This window comes from Eublepharis macularius, chromosome 1, assembly GCF_028583425.1.
Source record: "Eublepharis macularius isolate TG4126 chromosome 1, MPM_Emac_v1.0, whole genome shotgun sequence".
In the NCBI taxonomy this organism is placed as follows: domain Eukaryota; kingdom Metazoa; phylum Chordata; class Lepidosauria; order Squamata; family Eublepharidae; genus Eublepharis; species Eublepharis macularius.
The window spans coordinates 22,607,102-22,631,035 of record NC_072790.1 but is presented as its reverse complement, the minus strand read 5'-3'; the positions used below and the strand labels follow the sequence as shown (position 1 = coordinate 22,631,035).

General features: G+C 46.3%; 1 protein-coding gene across 1 annotated transcript in view; it reads left to right on the top strand.

Annotated features, from left to right (window-relative positions):
• Nucleotides 1–23,934, top strand: part of PKHD1 (PKHD1 ciliary IPT domain containing fibrocystin/polyductin) — a 334,621-nt gene that overhangs the window by 103,963 nt on the left and 206,724 nt on the right. The window contains exon 30 of the mRNA XM_054970556.1: nt 18,910–19,066. Coding sequence (XP_054826531.1) covers nt 18,910–19,066 — 157 coding nt within the window. The remainder of the gene's footprint in view (nt 1–18,909; nt 19,067–23,934) is intronic.

Sequence of the window (23,934 nt, the reverse complement as noted above, 5' to 3'; positions counted from 1 at the left end):
TGCAATCTTGCATTTTTGGGAGAGTATCTTCAAGCCAAAGTCTAGTAGGGCAATGAGTCCCAAGATGCCTGGGCCAGGGCTGTTTATGATGAGCTGTATGCCCTGGAACATACTCTGAAATCCTCTGCCACAGTGAGTTTCCATGGCGGAAATGCAGATGTTCTTTGGCAGACAAGGCTAAGCGGAAAGCATTTTTTTTTAGTGTAGGAAGTTTGAAAACCACAGAGTCGAAGCACGCTATTTCATCTGACGGCGTTTTTGGGGGTGGATTAAATGATACAAGCCGAAACAACAAGTCGTCTAAGTCCATCCCTTAAACACTTAATAGCAATATAGTTTTGCATTGTGAACTGTGCAGTTGTGCAGGATATCAGACAAACGCACAGAAGTTACTAATAGCACTATTTGAGTCCAGTGGCATCTTAAAGACCAACAAGAATTCCAGGGTATTCGCTTTCAAGAGTCAGAGCTCCCTTCTTCAGATACCTTCACCTGCAGACCAACATGGTTACCCACCTGACACTGTCTTCATAGAAGTTGCTCAAGGGGTCTGGAGAGGGTGCCCAGGATGTCAAAAGATGGCTCAAGGGAGCTAGAAAGAGGGTGGGTGAAAGGTGCTGGAACAGAGCAGGTCATGGGCTAAGATGCCTGCAAGCTAGTGTGGTGTAGTTAGAGATGGAGGACAACCAGGTTCATGGCCATCAAGTTCACTGCACAACCTTGGGACAATCACATATGCTCAGGCTAACCTACCTCACGGGGTTGTTCTGAGGATAAAATGGAGGGGCGGAGAATAATGTACTCCACCAGAAGCTCCCTCCAATGGGGTCAAGATAAACATAAATAAATAAATGGAAGAAGGATGGGTTGAGGAGGAGAGCAGTGAAGACAGGGGAAGTGGGGTGGGGAAGTATGTCACACTGGATTGAGGGAAGGTGAACTGTGTGCCGTTGATAAGAAAGGGCTGGACAGAGGAGAGCTTTGGAGGACTGTGGATGGGCGCCTAAGAGCAAAAAAGCCACAGGGAGGAAGGAAGCAAGCTGAATGTGGCCCATTGATTTGAACTAATCAGACAAATGCTTTGCTGTTAGTCACTTGTTAATTAAGTAGTTGCGCCACATGAGCCTTGGCCTCTTCCCCTGTGCTTTGCTGTCCTGCTATATGAGGAGGGGGGGAGGGTTCTTAGAGAGCTTCTTCTCCCCCCCTTGTGTGCCTACACACCATTGTCTTTGCCTTGCTCTCGCCCTCCCTGTGAAAGCATTTGATCAAACCAATATCCCATGCCCTTAATTAATTACCTCTGGTGTGAAGAACCTCACCTTCTGCGTCTGGAAATTGCAGTGATTACCCCCATGCTGAGCATGAATTCTCCTTCCTTCCTTCCTCCTCTCGGATTTACATCTCTCCCCCCTACTTGGTGTTTCTGTCCACTTGAAAATAAGCCTCTTCTCTGGCTTAGGCAACAGGTGATGACGTAAAACTGCCCGCTTAATTTTTTTGTTCTCCCTCCCTCAACTAATCAGCAAGCGGAACTATTTCCAGTGGGCTTTGAAGAGTCCTCTTGCTGCATTTGAGGCAGCCCCTGTCTGAGTAATTAATGATAGTGCTGTTGTTTATGGACTTGAGTTGCTAACACTCTTGGCTGGAAATGCATTTCTACCTTTGGGGCCTGCTAGTTTCCTGTTTCCAGTCCCACTTCACTGGTCCAGGTCAATATTTTCTGTGTAAATAGATTTATCCAATAATGGCTGGTGGGAGACTGTGCCATTCATCAGTCCCGTAGCAAACACGCCAGGCCAACTTCCACTAGAGCTCAGTGGAGGCCCAGGAGGCTGCCCCAGTATAGCTTCGAAGAGTATTTTACTTCTTCTCTTATTACAGGTACAATCCTGCAGCGTGCTGAGCAGCCTTAATTTCACCCTGAACAGAGGCAAGGGCTGGAAGGCATTCACTCCTCAGTCTTAAACAAAAATCCCATTAACTTCAATGGGATGTTGAGATACGCAAGTGTGAATTGATTTAACTATCCACTCATTCATGAGGCTATTGCAAGCTTTGGCTTTACAACATCCTGTGGTAGAAATGTTCTCTTGGTTGATATGAGAATGTGGGGTGCTGCTAAGCAGACCAGGCTCTGAGCTGGGTGGTTCAGCCTAGACCGATCTCGTCAGATTTTGAAGGCTAAGTAAAATTGGACCACCAAGGAAGTCCAGGGTGGCTCCGCAGAGACATGCAATGGTAAGCTACCTCTGTTCATCTTTTGCCTTGAAAACCACATGGAGGGTCACCATAAGTTGGCTGCAGCATGATGGCACCTTACACATACAAGGTAGATCAGACCTGTGTCCAGGTGGCAACTTCTCCAGAAATGGAGTGGGCAAGGGAAAGTACTTTATGTCCAAAATAGTAGAGGGGTGTGATGTAATGGCCAAGTTGCAATTCCTTCTTTAAACAATCTCTGTTTCTGACTGACTCACATACTACAGAAAGATTGTCCCTATGTACACACAAATAGTTGGATCCAGTGCAAAATTTCTTCTTGAGCTAGAGCTCTTGCACAAGTGGAAATGAAAGAAAAAGAACACAGTAGCCGCTCGGGCTAAGTCTAACTGATTGTATCCCTCTTATGCAAGAGAGGTCTTGCACAAGCAGAACTGCACTAGGTATGTTTCCACTTGCACATTGCTGGATCCAAGCCACAATGTTGAGTTGCATCTCTTTACTTGTGTTAGAAAGTTGGACTTGTTATGTTTTCGGAATATTGATCTACCATCTTGTGCCATCTACACCCACATTTATAGATATCCATATTTGGGGTTTTTTTCTGGGAAAAGAGGTGGTGGAACTCAGAGGGTTGCCCTCGGAGAAAATGGTCACATGGCTGGTGGCCCTGCCCCCTGATCTCCAGACAGAGGGGAGTTGAGATGGCCCTCTGCGCTGCTCAGCGGTGCGGAGGGCAATCTCAACTCCCCTCTGTCTGGAGATCAGGGGGCGGGGCCACCAGCCATGTGACCATTTTCAAGAGGTTCCGGAACTCCGTTCCACCGCGTTCCAGACATATTCATAGATGGGTCTTTTTAAAAAGAGTTTCTACTAACAAACAGTTGTGAGCTTGGGGTCTGATTACTGTGAATGGGTCTATCCTATGGGCTTGCACTAAGATGACATTGAGGGAGCCAGAGCCTAGGACAGAAGAGTGGTAATGTGTTTTTTTTTTTAAACAATTGTAGATAGGCCTTCAATGGGCTTTTTGTGTTGGGAAATAGTACTGAACAAAAGTTTGGTAACTTCACTTCCAGCTGAAAGCAGAGTGCAGAAGTCTGTGTGTGTGTCCATGTTTATAAGCAAGAACATTTTTGAGTTTAGAAGAGACAGGCAACTGTGAGTTGGTTGAAGTCCCTTGGGAGTACAGGATTTCTCTGGGATTCTGATCTGGTGTGGTGAATCTGCTGTCTCCATCTTTGCTGTCCCTGTATACTTGTAAATAGAGGTGGGCACGAAATTTTGCATGGACCCAGCTAGTTCAGCATTCACGAACTGGTGGGTCATGGGAAGCCCATTTTCCATGGACCCACGGACTTTTCGCCGGTCCATATGTCCGTGGTCTGTTAAAACCTTCCCGATGCCACACAAGCAGCAGGGAAAGGGCCCTGCTTTTAAAGCTAGTTGGCCCGTAGAAAGAGGATTCCCTCTTCCATGGGCCAGCTGGCACCCCAAAAGGGCTGTTTCCATGCTGTGCAAACAGCAGGGAAAGGGCCCTTTAAAAGGCAGCTGGCCCACGGAGGGGGAATCCCCCCTCCGTGGGCCAGCTGTTGCCTGGAAAGGGTAATTTCCCTGCCACACAAGCCACTGGCAAGCTGACTCAAGCAGGGGAGGGTTAGAGCACTCCTGGCACTGCTGGCACTGCTTTAACATTTATATCCCCCCTTGCTCCAGCTGACTGGCGACCACGAATCAGCTGGAGCAAGGGGGGTTAAAGCACTCTGGACCTGGCCTGGCCCGACGAACTGGTCAGTTTGCGAATTGGGCTGGACCATGAAAAGATCATGGTCCGTGGGTCCGTGAAACACCACGGACCATGGACCCACGACCTGTGGGTTTTTCCTAGTCTGTGCCCACCTCTATCAGCAAGATTCGAGTCTAGTCTGAAAAAGGGAGCTTGACTCTCCGAAGATTATACCCTAGAAATCTTGTTGGACTTTAAGGTGCTACTCAACTCACATCTTGCTGCTCTACTGCAGACCAACATGGCGACCCACCTGAAACTAACGTCAGAAGATATTTCCATGGATCAGTTGAGGTTGGTGAGCTTTCTAAGAAGATGTGTACTTCTTATGATGTATCTCAGCTCAGTTTTTTGCAAGGGTGTTGTGCTGTTGGGAGGCAGAAGCTGCACAGTACATTTCTGTATGGACTATTTTAGGCTATGAGAGATCTTCTTTACCCCTTGAATGATCAATTATCACTGTTATATTGATAATCGTGGCTTCTGTTCTGTCCAGAAACTCTGATTAGCATGATCAAATGTGAGTTTCCTTTTGATCATATATGTGTCTAAAACTCTTTGTGTATATAAACATGCGATGTGTGCAAATATCTGTTTACATGAGTGGGTTCACTATTGTAACTTCTGGCCACTGTATATACCAGTAAAACAGAAGTCCTTTACAGATGTTACAGCCAGGCATGCCAGAAGTCTTATCAATCAGTCAAAAAGAACATGTGCCAGCCACCCATGTTCTTCTTGATGCACAGAATTGCTGTGGTGTGTGAAAAGGGAGCATGCAATTGTTTAACACAGATGTTGGTATGTGTGAATGTGAACTATGAACAATCTGGTGGCCAGTTCAGACATACCAAAGCTGTATGTACATAGTATATAAGTGCGTTGTTCCTGATGATGCAGTGTGGTGGTCATACATGATTGTGGTCATACACTCTGATGTGCATCTGGTAGTCTCCTAGTATGCATAGCAAGGTCTAGTTGGGTGTGCTTGTGGCAGAACGGGCGCTGGCTCTCAGTCCGGGCAACTGAGCCGCTGTCAATGGCCTGCTAGCCCCACTATCCGCCTCCCACCATCCCTGGTGGGCGTGGCTCACCTTCTTCATCGCTGCCACCACTCACTGAATTGTACACCGCCTGACTGAGGGGCAGTGAGACCCCTCTGGCTGAGGTTCCTTACTGGGAAGTGAATTCCCCAATCTTTGGGTGGGCCCTGGAGAATTGGCAACCCACCAAGGTCTGGCCTGATCAGGTTCTCCCGGGCTCCCTCCCTTCCTGTAGCGTGCCAAGTGGGGGAGCTTACGTAATCAGAGCACCACAAGGTCCTTTATATTCCAAAAAAGTGTAATTTAATAACTACATACAGAGCACTATATACAAGCAGGTAAAGGCACAACACAGAACTCATAGGGCAGAAAATCAAACTGAAGAGAACCGCCGTCTGCTTTCCCTACCACACTGTTCCCTACTCTACCTTAAGGGGCTGGTGGTCTGAGGGAAGGTTCCCCCTTTACTTCCTTTCTGCTGCCTCCCAGGCCCTCCACATTTAGGGCCTAGGCACCTGGGTTTCACCCAGCAGCAGGAGGCTCTCCTTCTTCAACCAAGAAGGTGACTAACTGACGTTTTCCCCCTCAGGATGGGCTGAGTCTCTCAATTCTGGCCCCACCCCTTCTTTTTCCCGCACTTTTCTTGGCCCCGGGGCAGCTGGGAGTTGTAGTCCAGGAAGAAGGGCGTCCCACACCAAGACTCCTGCAGGCCACTCCCTGGCCCCACAGCCCACCAAACCTCAGGGGGAACATTTCCTCCCCTTTCTTTAAAGACAGAATAACAGCAACTGGCACTCATTTCACCCCTGGAAACCATTTCGTTACAGTGCTTATCACCTGTTATACTATATATACATAGGGCCAGCACTTCCATTGAAGCAGGTCTGGCAACTGCCTCCAGTGCTGAGGCGCCAGAGGGGTCGCAAGGGGCGAGGGCACACGCTGTAGAGCTGGTGGCAGCAATGCACGGGCGGCTGAACAGGAGGGATGGGAAGCCACTCGCACGCCGCCCCGGCCACCTGCCATGCCTGGCCTGCAGCTACTGCAGCCTCCCAGCCCTCCTGCACTGCTGCTGCCACCAGCATGCGCCCCTGGCCGGGAGCAGAAGCTGCAGACCAGGCGCAGCAGGCGTCCAGGGTGGTGCATGGAGCAACGGAGCAGGAGGACTGGGAGGATGCATGCGCCGTGCCTGGCTGGGAGTGCACGCCAGCGGCGGCAGCACGGTGCAGTCTGAGCAGCCAGCCCTCCCGCCCAGCCACCTGCCGCCCCGTAGTCCGGGTGCACGCTTTGCATGCGCGCTTTGCACGCTCGTGGGGGCAGGAGCAGTCCTGAAGCTGCCCCCCAGCCTCAGGCGCCAGGAACGCTGGCACCGGCCCTGCATATACAGGTGCATGTATGCACTGTTTTTTCTAAATGGAAATGATATGTAGAGGGAGAAATTTTCTTGTGTAATGAAGCCCACAGGAGATTCTTAACTCTCCCTTCCCTCCCATTCATGCTATGTAATATACTCTAGAGCACATCCCATTGTGTAATATTGTAGCAGCATAAAATATGGGAATAAAATTTTGTTGAGGGGAAAGAGATGCATGTGAAAAATGCTTTAAAACATGCCTGCACATTTTTCCCCCCTGACCCTCCAAATATAGCTATGGCCCACCTGCCATGTCCAGTGGCTTGTCATAGATTCCGTCACCCTACTAGGGCTGGTGCTTAGCTGGAGCTGTGTAGTGCTTGCTCTGCTGTGTTCTGCTTTGTGGGTCACCGTTTCTTTGAGATAGCATTAAAACAATTTTAAGAGGAGTGACAATTGTGATTCATATTATAAACTCGGTGCTACCGACATCTTTGGGAGGGTTGGGCCTTACTGCCCCTGGTATGCATCCTTTCGGGGCATAGTACTGAAAGATGTCACGGTGTATTTTTTTCTGTATCCGTTACATTTTATATTAAGAAGCCCAAAGGTATGCATATGTACTTGGAGTGTGTGTGGGTGGGGGGTGGGGGGGTTTGATGCAAACCCCTAATTTGTCTTTTTAAATTAAATTCACTTCACCTTCCTAATTGCTTCTTCACTAGAAAGAAGCTTCTTTCTCTTTCTTTAAAAAAAGAATCCCTAAGAGCTAAAAAATAATCAACTTTTGTTTGTTTCTGTAAATATTTTTGTGTCCTTAAGGAGATAATTATTCCTATTGTTGCCTAACACGGTGGCCACCACTCCAGGAATAATTAGAGCAGATGGCTGTTAATACCTCCCTCGGAAAAGGCAACTTGGCGGTAAACTGATCCTGGTCCCCCCTTTCTTTTGTCGTCTCTAAAGATGTGATTTTGCTTCCCCTCAGGTGGGTGGGTGAGGGGAGGGTGAAGGGAAAGCCACTCTCTCTGGTATATTAATCTGAGAAGCTGTCAAGAGTTCACAGGCTGGAAAGTACGCACCACGTATTCCATCATTGAAATTAAGTGTTCTGAAAGGTGCTGCTGGAGTCCTAGGTCTCTGGCATGGGGAAATATATACACTGTATTCCATCACTTAAAATGTTAACCTTGTCCCTCACCGGTGACTGGAAACAGGAACACTTGCTCCATGCTTGCTAGTTAAATGGCAATCTGTCAGTGCAGTGAGGAAAGGGGGGGGGAGTCCGCCTCATGTTATGTCCATCTCTGTGATTTGGCTTTAATGTTCCAAAGTCTCACCTGTTCTTGCGCGGCTGGGTGGAGAAGGCCCGGTTATGCATTCTTTACCGATTTCCCAGTGCTCCAACCACTTTGTCTCTTCAGCTGTGGACCACAGCTAATAATAGGAATGTTTTCTTGTTGCAGCAGGGTTTTTTTTGGAGGGGAGGGGTTGTTTGGTCTAAAGTGCAAAGATGGTCCAGAAATTGTGCCGCTGAAGAGCTGAATTAGTTTATTCTGTGCTCTTTTAAATAGATTAGATCCAGACATCGCAATGCTGTGGTTTTCTTTAAACGGTTGCTCAAATGCCGTGAGTGTACCAGACATACATAATAGATGGCACTTGCCAATAAATCCTAGTTACCCTGCCAATTGCCTCCTTTCCCACCTCCAAGCAGAATCCCCACATGCTATCTGTGAGGAGTAGTAATTTTTTTTTTGGTTTGTTCTAGCACCTCTTCTCTCAGTGCTTGAGAATAAGCCCTCTTCTTACCCAAGTCAGCACTTTTAGAGCATTAGCTTGGGTGGATTGGAAGTTAGCTTTCTGGTCAGACTTCTCCCTGGCTGCCAGGGGCAGACTGGGAGAGAAAAATAGCCCAGGACAAAAGCACCCCCCTCTGCTCCCCAAAAGGAGGGAGGGGAAAGAGGCAGCCTGCCTACCACCGGGCCAGGCGCCACCTCCTTTGCCTCTCCTGGAGCAGGTGATGTTCCCCTTGAACTGCCTCCCTTGCTCATGTGTGGCTTGGGCAGGCTGGGCATGTAACAACCTGATAAGAGCCCAAAGGTTTGCAAGTCTCACCTGGTTGTCAGTCAGGTTCCCTAGAAATAAAAACGTAAATAGGAAAGAAAGGTATTTTTAAACAACTTTAAAACACATGTGTATGCCAGTCTCTCTCTCAGGAAAGGACTGTTACCAAGATGAGGCTCTTAAATAATCACTTCCCCTATTAAAACAAACAGGTCACATTTCCTACACTTTCAGCCCTCCAGTACTTAATAGGCTTACTGTTGGACCGTCTTCTAATTGGCCTGGCAGCTTTCTACTGATGCTGGAAGAGGACCGCATCACACTGTTTTGTAGTTCTTTCTCTGGTCTTGCTGATCTTTCCTATCTCAACAAAAGCAAGGAATCGCGTGTGTACTGACTAATCAACCTTTTAACAAAAATCGTGTCAGTTTCTTATTTAATGCTACTGCATATAACCTAAATAACATACACAGCGATACCTAATAGTACACTAAAGAGAATATGAGAACTTCCTGTCACTGCTGGAATTACAATTTATACATGTGCTATAACATAAGTAACCTTCTATCCAATTATACATAAAGTGCTATTGCTCCGGTGCTGTGGTAAACTTACATATTGCACATTCTTAAAAATTGCAAGTGCGTAATATAGCAGCAACCAAGCAAATATGTATCAGTATACATGAACCATTATATACAGAGGCCATAAGCACTATGTATCCGGGTGGCAAGGAAAAGTACAAAAAGCTCTCTCCGATGGAGGCAAATACAAGTGGCTGTGAAAAGTCTTATACAAAGAAATGTATTCTTTCAGGACCTCTACTATCTCATCGGACAGCCACAGCCGCAGATCTTCTAGCCTTTTCCTACGCTATCTGTGCTCCTTCTCCTGCCTTCTCCTCAATGGCAAATCATCTTTGCCTTCAGCCGCGCTCTCACTCATCTTGTGGAAGGCCCTGGCCAATCACTTTCTTTCTGAAGATCTTCTTCCTCAGAAGCAGCTTCTCTGCAGCCTCTTTCCTCTCTGCCTCTCAACTCTGCCCATTTATATACTCTCTCAGGGAAGGTTCCGGGCAATCACCTGCTGGCGCTTGGTCAAGCCTTGTTCTGATTGGTTTTGGAATTCTGGACTCTAGGAGCCCTCTCAAAGTATCCCTGCTAACTGAAAACTTATTCTGAGCTTGAAAGCCCTTCTTCAGTGACTTTTTACCTTCCCCTAGCAATACACTGGGTTTGGAAATGCATTGGGAGGGTGGGGTTTGGCGAGCACATGAGGGTGGGGTTTGGGGAGGGGCTTGTCCTCAGTAGGGTATAATGCCACAGAGTCCACCTTTCAAGGCAGCCATTTTCTCCAGGGGAACTGATCTCTGTTGCCGGGAAATCAGTTGCAGTTCCGGCAGATCTCCAGCCGCCGCCTGGAGGCTGCGAATAGTACGTAGCAATCATCACTTGTTTCACCATCGGAAAATATATTGCAACTGTTTGAAACTCACCTGCTGTCTCCTTACCAAACCTCTATAGATAAACAAAACAAAGATAACAATAACATATATTCCAAAATTATTACAAACTGTATTTGTTCTCTTTGTTAGAGAATTCGTTTTTCCACAGGGTGCCGCCTCTCCGGCCACATGCTAGGCTTGGGTGGGCCAGGCACAGGCCTTCTGCCCAGGTGGTGGTGGGGAGGCCATCAGACCACCCGGAGATGTCCTGGTGCCCATAATGGCCAATCCGCTCCTGTACCTCAAATAACGTGCCGCTGCTCTTCAAGCCAATATCACCACCTTCCTGACCTTTCTTGAAGGCACTCGTTCCAACAGGGTCCACTCTTTGTTGCTTCCTTAGCTGGTGTTCTTTAGGTTCTTCTCTCTCGAATTTCTGTCTTGCTCTTGGTCAAAATGCTAGTCCATCATTTGTCTTGGGTGCCAGTTTCTTCTTCTTCAGACAGTTTTTTTTATTGAGCTGTCCTCTTCTTTGCCGCTGTCTGTATATGGCTTTATCTGCTTTCTGAACAAGAGTCCTGCAGTTAAAATCCATCACTTCTCAGTCCACTGGCCCCAGTGGTTCTTAATTGTGGATCAATGAAGTGGGAAAAAGATAGAACGACCTCAGTTTTGGACTGCTGTCTGTGTTTGTTCTCTTACTACTTTGGCTTGTACTATCAATCCCACAGTGTTACCATGCCCTTGGTTACAATAACGAGGATCAACTCTGCTTTTTGGCCAACTATTAACAGAATCTTGTGATATCTTAAAGACTAGGTTTTACTCCAGCATATGCTTTTGTGGCCTAGAGCTTATGCTGGAATGGAATTTTGTTAGGCTTCAAGGTATCACAAGAGTCTATTTTACTGTCATCTCCCAGAGATCTGTATATGTGAATTCAGCTATAATTCCACTTAAATAAAAATACAAAATAGTAATGCCAAAAAGACGTGTCTTATTTTACACCATTTGCCTCGCATCATCGCTCTCTTTCCCATAGCTTAGGCTGCAACCTAAAAGAATGCTTCTTGAGAAACCTCTTTATAAGAAAGCACTTAGCAACATACAGGCCTGTGTCTTCCATTCCTTCCATTCTGTGGCCTCCTTTGACACTCAAGGCAAATGCATAGGGGAGTGGGAAAGAGAGAGGGTAGGGGGACGGAGGCCTCCACCTGTGATCTCTGTGGCCCGGTTGCTGCTGCTCTTTAGTATTGCCAGGAACTGTCTGATGAACAATATTGTGTCAATACAAGCTACTAACTAGAGGAGAAGACAGAGCCACACCCTTTGGAACAGTTTCTGGGCCAAATACGACTGGGGGAAAAGGCCAAGGCAGGGGAAAGAATCAAACAAGCGGCAGTAATTTGTCTTAAAGCTAGAAGGAAAATCCTAGTCAGAATTTAAATTTAGAAAGAGATATTTCAAGAACAGTTCTAGTTTGTGTGTATTTAGTTTGCTATGGCCTGGCCTGGATAGCCTAGGCTAGCCCCATCTCATCAGATCTCAGAAGCTAACCAGGGGCAACCTTGGCTAGAATTGGACGGGAGACCTCAAAGGAAGACTTGGAGCGCTTTGCAGAGACAAACCACCTCTGTTAGCCTCTTGCCTTGAAGACCCAAGTAGGAGTTGCCATAAGTCTTCTACGACTTGACAGCAGTTTCTTCTACTTTGACATGGGCTTTTGGTCTGTCTGTCTACTGACTATAATCCCTTTATGGTGAAGGTTGCTCTGTCTAGAAAGTGCTTTTTCACTCCCTGGTTAGCTGTATTATTGCCCAGCAGTGTTGTCTGATCTAGCTGAACTTCCATTTATTTATCCAGGGGGTAATGATTAACATAACACATGGATGTTCTATAGGAACAGATTTAGAAAGTGAAATTTGTAGCTCCTAATTTGTGTAATGTATGAACTGACTTTGATTGTTCTTGTTTATCATTAAGATTTAAATCAGCTGGCCCAGAGAGGTTCCAGGCACAGGGAGATTCAGTATGGAGCTGCCCTTGAAGACTCTCAGGAAGCTACAGCTGGTACACAGTACTGTGGCCAGAATGTTGACTGGTCATAGGGACCATATAACTCCAGCCTTGTTCCATCCCTGCTGGCTCCCAATTTGCTTCCAGCCTAGGGTTGTCATGTGCCTGCTGCGGGTGAGAAATCTCCTGCGTCCAGTGGGCCTTTCCTGGAGCTCACCAGCAGGAGAAAATAAAAAGCAGAACAAACAAAATTGCTGTGGGTGTGACATCACTAAACCATAGATTTTCCAGAAATTCCTAGAGAGGCATGTTATTATTATTATATTATTTTAATATTTGTATTATATTTTTATAACTGCTGTACCTTGCCCTGAGCCCGCTTGCGGGAAGGGCGGGTTAGAAATGTTGTTGTTGATGATGATGATGATGATGATGATGATATGGCTTCCCGGAAGTGATGTTACACCATTGCCAGGGCCACCCCCATGTTCCTGTCCCACCCAGTCTCTCACTGGCCAGGACTGGCAACCCTATTCCTGACCCAATTCAAGGTGCTGTATACCAGCATACCTTAAGAGCTGCCATCTCTCATATGAACCTACCCGTCCACTCTGGTCATCTTCGGAGACTCTGTTTCAGATGCCTCTACCCTCAGGTTAGGTAGATGACAACCCTAGAAAGGGCCGTCTTGAATGTGTTGCCAAAACTTTAGAATTCTCTCCCCATGGAGTTTTTTCTGTCTCCCTCTATTGTTTTCTTCTGCCAGTGGGTGAGCAATTTTTTTTTGTTTATCATATCCATAATAAACTGTTATTGGTCCTCCTCCCCCATTGTGTTGTTAGGCATGTCTCTGTGTTTATGTTTTTCATTGAATTGTTCATTTTGTATCTACTTTATTCAGGGCTTTTTTTCTGGGAAAAGAGGTGGTGGAACTCAGTGGGTTGCCCTCGGAGAAAATGGTCACATGGCTGGTGGCCCCGCCCCCTGATCTCCAGACAGAGGGGAGTTGAGATTGCCCTCCACGCTGCCGAGTGGCGCGGAGGGCAATCTCAACTCCCCTCTGTCTGGAGATCAGGGGGCGGGGCCACCAGCCATGTGACCATTTTCAACAGGTTCTGGAACTCCGTTCCCCCACGTTCCTGTTGAAAAAAAGCCCTGACTTTATTTTAAATTATGTTTTAATGTTGAAATATTTTAAAATTTTGATGTTCACTTCTTTGGGGACCCTATTTGTGCAGAAAGGCGGCATAGTAATGTTTTAAATAAATGAGTAAATAGCTGAATGAAGAAAGACAGAGATTTCTTATTAACTGTATTCTCATATCTCTTGTCCCTGAGTGTTTCAAGCTGAGCCAAAAGGGCCATTATAGATCTGAATATACTTAAGTGAGGTTAAAAACTGGAAAAGAGGCATGTTTTGTCTTTCTTCCTCTCCCCATAAAAAAACAACAACAACAGTTGGCATTACTACTGCTTAGTGCCTTAAGGGGCCATGATTTAAAACAAAAGCAGTTTTTAAAATTACTGTTGTTCACATGTAACATATTCTTCGTTATGTTTTCTGAAGGGCTCCTATACATACATGAATTTTTGCTTGAAAATGGGCATGCTGAGGGGTGGTGGAGGCTAAACGTCACAAGTTAAGGCAGCCACAAAATATGCTTTCGACACCCTCACTCTAGCCTGGAAGAAGGCGTCTTTCCTCGACGTGGCCGACCTGGCCGCCTGGACCCATGCTATGGCAACAGAAAGGCTTCACTATTGCAGTGCACTATACGTTGGTCTCCCATCTAAGTTAACTAGGAGGCTCCAATTAGTGCAGCTCGACTGTTACCAGGCGCGAGCAAGAGCCTGAGCATCACCTCTGTTCTGCAGTTACCCCATTGGCTGCCTATCAGCTTCTGTGCTCGGTTCAAGGTGTTGGTTATCACATACAAAGCTCTTCACGGCCTTACTCCAGCACACCTGTGGGACCGCCTCCCTCCCTAGTTCCTCCACAACAGCTACGCTCTTCTGAACAGGGTCTCTTGCAGGTGCCATCCTGCACGTGGGTGAACTCAATAGGGCCCACTTGGAGGAGGGGGACTGTTGGAAGGGGGACTGAGCTGAAGCCTTCTCTTTCTCTCCGATCCTCTCCCAAGCCTTAAAATATTGATCACCTTTGTCAGAGATCCCTTTCGGGAACTAACTTTTGTGCTCATCCTTCTCCCCCCCTCCCCCCCTTGGGTCTGAAGTGAACGGGAGCTGACAGCTAAGCATGTGGTGTATAAATATTGAAATAAACTATTGGGGGAGAGGGGGAAGGTGGGGTGATATGTGGAAATTAGAGAATAAGAGAAGGAAGGTGATAAAGAGGGGGGGCGCAGTGCGGGGCGCTGCTCTGCTGGAGTGAAGGGGGAGCAGCATTGAGATCGGAGAATAGCAAGAGGGAGGGAGAATGAAAAGGAGAAGGGGGTGGGAAAGTAATAGAATTTAGAACCACAACTTTAAACCCAACAATAGTGATTTGCTCCTACCTGTCGCACAGGGACTGAAAGGGAATTGTGTCTCACCTCACTTCCTCCTTCCTCTGTGGCGGTGCACACACAACCAGCCATTCTTTCCACCAAAAGCAGCCCCCCCCCCAAAAAAAAAGCCTGAGGAAAGGTGAGAAGTAGAATTGATGCAGCTGGGGAGGGGGAAAGGAATGTACTAAAAAGAATGACAGGATTGCCCGTTGGAAATAATGGGAAAGGCTTGAAGGCTCGTTGGAGAAAATGGGAGCCAGTAATGCCAATTTACTTGTATGAGCTCCATTGAAATGCATTACAACACAAAAAAAGTGCAAGAGTCCAATAGTGAAGCTGTGGCTCATAAAAGCTCATACCCTACCACAAATTTTGTTAGTCTTATAGGTGCTACTGGACAAACACTGCTACCCATCTTGATCTATCAACACAGGCCCCAGAGTGGAATGACAGTCCCTGGGAGAAGAATCAGTGGACTGGGACTGGACTGGCAGTGAGTGTGGAATGACAGGGGGTGTCAATTCCAGTCCCAGAGCCCTGACCCTATTCCCAGGAACAGTCGTTCCACTCTTTGACCTGTCATTCTAGTCCCTGAGCACAGGTTCCATTCCTAGGGTCTGTCATTCCACTCTGGGGCTGTCCAAGAAAACTGCTACTCCCAGGGGCTGTCATTCCATTTTGGTTCCTGTAATTCCACTCCAAGAATGCTTCTGTACTACCAGGGGCTATCATTCCTCTGTGCAACCTGTCATTCCTTCCCAGAGCACAGATTCTGCTCTGAGGGGCTGTCATTGCACTCTGGGAGTGGTCATTCCATTCCCAGAATACTTCTGCTCCTCCCAGGGTCTGTCATTCCAGTCTGGTACCTGTCATTCCAGTTCCAGAATGCTGCTTCTACTCCCAGGGGCTGTCATTGCAGTGCACTCTGGGGGCTGTCCTTCTAGTCCCAGAGCACTGAGCCTATTCTAAGGACTGTCATTCCACTCTGAAACCTGTCCTGGAGCACAAACTGTACAGCTAGGGACCATCATTGCACTCGGGGCTGTCATTCCATTCCCAGAGTATTCCATGTGGTCCCAGAGACCTTTATGGAAAATCCATTCCACATTTTCTTTGCAACTTTTTTTGTGTTGTGATGCATTTCAATGGAGCCCAGGCAAGTAAATTGGCATCCCTGGCTCCCATTATCTCCAATGGGCCTTCAAGCCTCTCCTATTATTTCCAATGGGCAATCCCCCTGTCATTCCTTTTAATACATGGGAGGGTGGGGTGGGGTGGGGTGGGGGAAGCAAGAAAGAAAGGAGGGAACAAGGGGGACAAGGGGTCAGACAGGAGTTCGCTGCTCCCCAGCCAGCTTAGAGTGTCTCTTGCTCCTGGAAGCTTCGCTCAAGGCTTAAATTGAGAGAGAGAGAGAGAGAGAGAGAGAGAGAGAGAGAGAGAGAGAGAGAGAGAGGAGGGGAGGGGGAAGGCAGAAAGGGAAATGTCCCTGCTGATGGGGCTGAACTCAAAGCTCCTCAGGCACTGGCTGAGCAGGAAGACAGGGCTGCCCTTCTGCACTCCAGAAGAAATGCCTTGCACCAAGAGAGGAGAATTCCTGCACGAGTGCACAGGAGCGCACACACTGCAGGGAAATTGGTCATTGGGGGGCCGGCAGGCCGCCTTTTTCAGAGTTCAGCGCTTGAGGCGGGGGCTGGCTCTGCCTCAATTGAAGAGCCGGCCCTGATCCTGCACATCCTTTAGTTGACTGACAGTCAAAACACACGAGATGAAATACCTAGGTTCAACTTGTGTTCTCTTACCTAAAGGTTTGTCGGGAAGTGTAGGCGTCCTTGCAGCTTAAAGTTTAGCATTTACAGAGCAGCAGGGAGAAGTGCAGGTGTCCTTGCAGCTTAAAGTTTAGAATTTACAGAGCAGCAGAGAGGGATGTGCGGGGGTCCTTGCAGCTTAAAGTCTCCCGGTGCAACCAGGCGTCGCTCTGCAGGGCCAGGCCAGGTGAGGGGAAGGGAAAATGCCGTGATGCACCTTGAGAGTGGGAGGAAAGGCACCCCATGCCTGCACTTCCCTCCTCGCTGCTCTGTAACTGCTAAACTTTAAGCTGCAAGGACGCCTGCACAGTGCTAAACTTTAAGCTGCAAGGACGCCTGCACCGTAAATGCTAAACTTTAAGCTGGAAGGATGCCTACACTTCCCGGCAAACCTTTAGGTAAGAGAACACGAGTTGAATCTAGGTATTTTGTCTCATGTGTTTTGAGCCTGAGGGCCAAGTGATCCATTCCATCTGGGAATGGTCACCCTGCTGGTTTTTAACCCTTTAAATTGCAATGGTGTGTGGCCCTAATTCATAGTCTGAGACCACAGAGGCCAGTTTCTTTGGAGAAAATGGGGGGGTTACATAAAGAAGGGAAAGCAAGCCTTCATTCCATTCTCTTCTACTTCTGCTGACCTTTGTGAGTGTGTAGTGTGCGTCAGCAATGAGCAACAGGATATTTGTGAACTGAGCACTCCAAGCTGGCAGGCCTACTCATAAGAAGATCCATAGGGCCCTATGAAATGGAGGATGGCAGCTTTTCTTACCCAGTGGATCTGCTACGGTATTTTGCCTGGAATTAGTCTGCTGATTGGACTGTACGTCAGCCTGCTATATTAAACTACAGGCCGCAGTTCCTTCCAGCTAGCAATCCTGTCCCAAGGGAGTGACTATTTGATCCTTGCTCTCTAGAAAGGCCAGGTTACTTGCTTTGGTGGGCAACCTCCCCACCTCCAGCAGAGGGCCAAGCTACAAGTGACGAATGACGCTTGAATGGCACGTGAACAGACTCACGTGTATTCCTCCCTGTTCACTTGCGCTCCACTGGCGCTCCACTTGATCACGATCACCTCAGTCACTTGGTATGTCTGATAATAATAGAGTATCTTGCCTTTTTTTGAAGGGGACGTTACCGTAACAGTGTCCTGTGACACTACTTTCGGTTACGCAGCTGGAAGTGACATCACGGTGTCAAGGAATGCCCTCTTGCTATCGGACATGCAGAAGTGAATCCCGCTTTAATGAAAATGTAGCACTAGTAACCATGCTTGACAGTAGGTATGGCCTGCACCAGTGTTTCTTGGGACAAATCCTAGCAATACAAGCACGCTCTAACTGGCGCTGTACATTCAGGATGGTTCCAGTAGCTGAACTGATTAACTCAACTAATTATTCTTCATCTTTCTATAGAATACAAAAATTAGAATAAAAATTAAAGAGGTCAATAAAGTCCACATTTTTAAATACAAAAAATGAAACCAACAGGAACTGAGAGGAGGCCTTAACACAGTTGATTAATGTAAAACAGTTTAACAACAGAGTCCTTAGATGAAATAAACTTTGCTGGATGATTGAAGTTGTTTAATGACGTGGTCTGTTGAGTCCCCTTTTGGTGGCACAACACAGAGGGCCCTGCTTCTTTCCCTGGCTAAATCAACCAGGGTGAAGGATGGCAGTTGGTTCAGGGTCTCATCAAGACCTGAGAGAAACATACCGGAGAAAGTGTTCCCTTAGATACACTGGAATCCAGGCCATGTAGGGCTTTAAAGGAAAGCGCCAGCACTTTGAAATGAGCTCAGAATCATTTAAGCAGCCAACACTTTTGAACAGGGCTTTTTTTCTGGGAATTCAGTGGGTTGCCCTCAGAGGGCAATCTCAACTCCCCTCTGTCTGGAGATCAGGGGGCGGGGCCACCAGCCATGTGACCATTTTCAAGAGGTTCCGGAACTCCGTTCCCCCGAGTTCCAGCTGAAAAAAAGCCCTGCTTTTGAACAAAAAACTAAAGTGTTGTGCACCCCATATCCCGTCCTATCAGAAGGCAAGCACAGAACTTGTATGGGCTGTAGCCAAGCCTTTTCAACACAAGACAAAGCACATGGTAGCCCAACACAAGACAAAGCACATGGATACTAATCTAAGAAGGAGGTTGAAATGTCTGTATTGGGGTTGGTAGGTTGATCAGTTTGCATGAGAGTTTTTTAACTGCCCCCCCCCCCTCAAGTGGTTCATAAAATCAATAGCCATATTAAACTGACAAAACTAGAAACAACAAAAAAGGGGGTTGGACTAGATGGTCTGTATGGCCCCTTCCAACTCTATGATTCTATGTCCTATGCTTGTCAAACATTTAGTTCAGGGGAGCAGCAGAAGTGATGACTCCTCAGTGGGTCCAGGAGCCAGGTGTGCGATGGTGTGTTTACCTGACTTTCAAGCCAATATATTCTTCAGGGAAAAAATGCACGAGGTTTCTTCATTTTTTAAAAAACAGTCTGAACTTGATGCTGGCATCAATTTGAAACATGTAGTTGAATGCTTTTCCCTATTCCTTTGAATCCACCCCTCAAATGCTTTGCATTTTCCGTGTCACAGTGATTAACCCAATTAAGCATTTGTTCCTTCCAAAAAAAGGACATGCAGCTAAAACCTCTGTTCTGTTTTGTTTCAGAGTGCCAACCCTTTTCGATTTTGTGGCTACTGGTCAAAGGACTGGAGCTGGCTTGATGGGCACCAACCACACGATGGCGATAACGTCACAGTGGAGCGAGGCCAGACTTTGCTCTTGGATACCAGCACAAGCGTCCTTAACATACTTCATGTCAAAGGTCTGAGCGGCTCTCTCTTTCTCTCTCCCTTTCCTCCTTTTAAGATGTAGAGACTCATTGTTAAAGAAGCCTAAGACATTAAGAGGTATTTAGTGGCTGCTGTAAGCAAGGGGAAGAGAGAAAATTGTGTTTATTCATTAGCCTTATTAATAGGTAGATTTATTTATTTTGAATGCGAGGGATTGTTTACTACTCCTTGAGGGGGAAGGCTCTTTCCTGCCCACTTATGTTAGACACCTGTATATGAAGGGGCAAGGACAGTACTCACATCAGTAGTAAACTTCGCAGGAGTGCAACACTCAAGTGTGTTATCTAGAATTTATTTTGCTGGTGCATGGTTTCGTGTTACAGTGACAGCAACTGTAAATCGCTGTGGTTCACTGCAGTTTTGTGCCAATCTAAGCCCACAAATTGCATGTTTATTTACTCTAAAATATTATGGGGAGGGGGTCTTGGCTCAGTGGCAGAGCTTCTGCTTGGCATGCAGAAGGTGCCAGGTTCAATCCTTGGCATCGCCAGTTAAATAGATCAGGTCGGAGGAAATGTGAAAGACCTCTGCCTGAGACCCTGAAGAACCATTGCCAGTATAAGTAGATAATACTCACCTTGATAGACCAGTGATATGACTCACTCTAAGGCAGGTTCTCATGTCCATGAAGGCATTGTGTGTGTGTGTGTGTGTGTGTGTGTGAAGTCCAATGAAAAAAAAACTTTGCAAAGTAGATGCAGTTAGAGATGAATGAGTTTCTCTATTCCTTTTTTCATTGCTCTGTAAATTTGCTCTGTGCTGCATTTCACTTCTTCTTGTTTCTGGCTCAGTTCTTTCTAAACCTCATTTCAGAACGGGCGCATATTTCGTTTTCAGGTCTCTGTTCATTCATTTGCAGCTTCCCTGCCCCCATTCTATGATACATGTGCCCATTGCTAAAATGCTGGGGAGAAAGCAGTCCTGGTGTGACCAAACGTGCTTGCATTAAGATGCACTTGGTGAGGATTTTTGCTATCTGAACATAGAGGCATGTTCTGCTTGCACATTATACCGTTAGAATAAAAAAATCATGCACAAAGTGATGAAAGATTCCTAATGCATTCATTCAGTGTAGGACTTTGGGACTCTAGAAACAAGATGGGGTCATTTGTACGAGGAATCCTTTTGTTGCATTCAGCAGCTTCCCCAGGTATTCTTTTTCAAAGATGAAAAACGGCCATTGCTCACCTTATGGCATTAGTTAATGCAACTTTACATAAAAGTGAAACTGCTCATTGTTTAGTATTTCAACTGAGTTCATAAAAAATCAAGATAAATATGCATTCTGCATGCTTTGCAGTTATGCATGGGCTTTAATGAATTTTAGGATGTGATTTTAGTTTGTAGGTAAAGGTAGTCCCTGTGCAAGCACCGAGTCTTTATTGACCCATGGGGGGATGTCGCATCACGATGTATTCTTGGCAGACTTTTTACGGGGCAGTTTGCCATTGCCTTCCCCAGTCATCTACACTTTACCCCCAGGAAACTGGGTACTCATTTTACCGACCTCAGAAGGATGGAAGGCTGAGTCAACCTTGAGCCGGCTACTTGAACCCAGCTTCCGCCAGGATCGAACTCAGGTCATGTGAGCAGAGCTTGGGCTGCAGTACTGCCGCTTACCACTCTGCGCCACGGGGCTCTTTAGTTTGTAGGTTTTAAAATTTGTTAGCCAACTTGGTGACCCTTAACGAGGGCAGAAAGGAAGGATAAAAATTTTGTTCATAAATAAATAAAAAATTGTATGATAGTATTTAGCAAAACAAAGAGAGGACACCATTCTCCTCTAGCAGGCAGTGCCTTGACGACCTTAGCAGCACCTGGCGGAGCAGACTAGGAAGTGAAATGGCCCCGGGGCAAGCCAAGCCAGCATCCTTTGTGGGGCTGAACAGGGGGCGTTAACTCTCCTGTCGCTTCTTCCCTCAAATTGGTGGAGGAGACATTTGGTGACCAATTGCCATTGCTGTTGACTCAAGTGGAACGTGAGGCATTGGCAGAGCAACTGGGGCTTGGCTCTGCACACTCATAGCCATTAGTGGCCCTCTGGGAAATCTCCCTGTAAGTTCAATGGCCGGTCCACCCCTGGGCACCCAGTTTTGTTTGTTGTCATACAGAAAAGAAGGGAGACTTCTGGGAGTGTGTGGTCTAAAGTGTAGCTGGAGCTAGAGGGACCTGCTACCTGCACATGGTTGTGGTCATTACGTGGAAGTAGCTGGAAGGTATTTGCAATTAAGGAGTGGTTGCATATGCTTGTTGCATGAGGCTTGCTTGGAAGACTGAAGGAAGAAGAACAGCAAGGGGAGAGCCTGAAACAGGAACGTGTGCAGTGTTTGCTTCTTTCTTTGGCAAAGTGAAAGGAATAATCTGCAGCCATTTGCAGAAAGGCTTGAAGCTTAGACTTGTGGATCTGGTGGCACTGCTGCATTGCGAACCTATTATTCATTCCATCTGACTCAAAGACAGAGGTGGAGAACAGCTCAAGGCAACATTACCTTTTCCATGGCTGCCCAATCCTCCTTCTATCAAGTTACTATTAAATATTGGTTTGCAAAAGCATTGCTCCATATCAGGCATTCTGGTGTTAATAGGGTTACTCTTTTTCTTTCTTTTTTTTTTGCTTCCCTATATGTCCAGAACAAGAAACAAATACTTCTGTTATAGTGTTTTGCTGCTTTTAATTGCTTTTAGGTATTGTGTTGTCATATGCAGGTTTTGATTGACAAGTTTTTACTTGTAGCTCATGTCATGCTTCTCCAAGCTTGCTTATAAGACGTCATTCTGTTTGCCTTTTTGAATGTTGTACTTGGAGACTTCTTGGTTGAACTGTATAAGAAAGGACCATGATTTAAAAACTGACATAAATTCCAAGCATCTCAACAACAAGAAAACTTGCCCACTCTTTTGCATTTTACATCTTGTTCGAACTGTATCTAAACCCAGATTCAGAGGCCCTACTTCGGGTGCCCCTGCCACTGAGGTTAGACAGGTGGCAATCTGAGAAAAGGTCCTTCTCGGTCATGGTGCGGAAACTTTGGAACTCTCTCCCCAGGGTGATTTGTCTGTCCTCCTCTGCCAGTGGGTGAAGACTTTTTAAATTTTGTCTGGCATACCCCCAATAGTTATTATTGACTCTGCTCCCCGTTCTTTGTGCTGTGTTTTGTTTGTATATTTATTGAACCGTTTTTAAGACTATTTTAAATACTGTTTTAAATTTAAATTGTTTTAAAATCTTATTTTAAATTGTTTGTTAGTGTTTCAATGTTTCCTGCCTTGGGGACCGTATTGTGAGTAGAAAGGAGGCATACAAATGATTGAACTAAATAAAAAAAACCTCCCCGGTAGTGGCGTTATCAGGACAAAAGAGGATGCCTCCCTGAACTCCTCAGAAGAGTGGGATAACAATGGATAGATAAGACAGAAAATAAGTGATATGATGTTTAAAAATAAATAGTTGTCACTTGTCAGTCAATAAATGCATTTGTACTCATTAGTTAGGAGAATGGAGGATAGAAGCAGGTTAGCTTCTTGGGGAGCAATTGTGTAGAATCCTTTTCTCCTTGCTTTCCCTTATATCTCCCCAAGGAAAAGGGATGGGGACTTTCTGTTTTCCATGAAAGCTGTGCTTTCAAGAAAGGGGTCCGGGTATCTATGGGGATTCCATCCCCCCTCCCAGCTATAGAATAGCAATGCCGGGGGGGGGGGGAGCAAATCAGCTGCCGTATAGTTGATATGAGACCTAACGAGATCTAGATTAAAGACTGAGGAAAAGTGATAAGAGATCAGTAAATTCATAGCCGTAGTCTTGTGCTTCGAATTGGACAAATAATTTAGACTCAGTGAATTGGTAACATACTTCACAGTAGATCAAGATGGGTATCCGTGTTAGTCTGTCTGTAGCAGTAGAAAAACAGTAGAAAAATTAGTCTTATAAGTGCTACTGGACTCTTGCTCTTTTCTACTACTTCACAGTGTACCTCTGTAGAGCAAACAAGAGAGAACAAAACAGGCTCCACTGATCCCAAGGGAGGGTCAGTAGGCTGCCACCATTTCCCCCAAATAAGTCCTAACACAGGCTGGGGAAAAACGAGCTCCAGCTTTACCAGGCTTTACCTGAGAGTCAGCCCTGCTCAAAAGAGAAGGGCCAAATCAGCTGTGAATTGATTTAGGTTGAAGCCTGGAACTAAAGATGCACTACATAAATATGCGAAATATTTTTGTTTATTATAAGTATGCATAAAAGGTTATATTTGGAAAGTGTGCCAAAATAATAGATAAAACAATAAAGATATAACTAGTCCTAACACTATACACAACCTGGAAAAGTCTTTGGCATTCTAAGACATGGTGGTACCTTGCAGGTTTAGCACAGAAGTCTTAGGCCGTTTCCAGATGGCTGACCTGCACGCGGGACGTCGCGCCATGTTTCAGATCACGCCATGTTTCAGATCGTTTTCTCCAGCACGATCCGAAACGTGGCGCGATGTCCCGCATGCAGGTCAGCCGTCTGGAAACGGCCTTAGTCAGCACACAACTGGTTTGGGAGTCCAAGGTAACAAACAAAGTTGTAATCCAAACAGGCCTGAGAGAGGCCTCACAGAGCAAGGCATGGCTAAAAGCAAATGTGAACAGCAAGAGCTAAGAGCTAAATGAGGAACTAACTTTTCCAATTTATGCCTCATGGTCGACCAACTGAGGGATTTCTCGATGACCAATCAGAGCTCTGCAGTGACGTGAGATTGGTGCCTGCAGTTACATCAACCACATATAGCAGTGGAATGAACACATATCACTCTGCTCCTGGGAAAACTCTGCTGGATAGATAAGCATAATTAGTTGGGTTGTT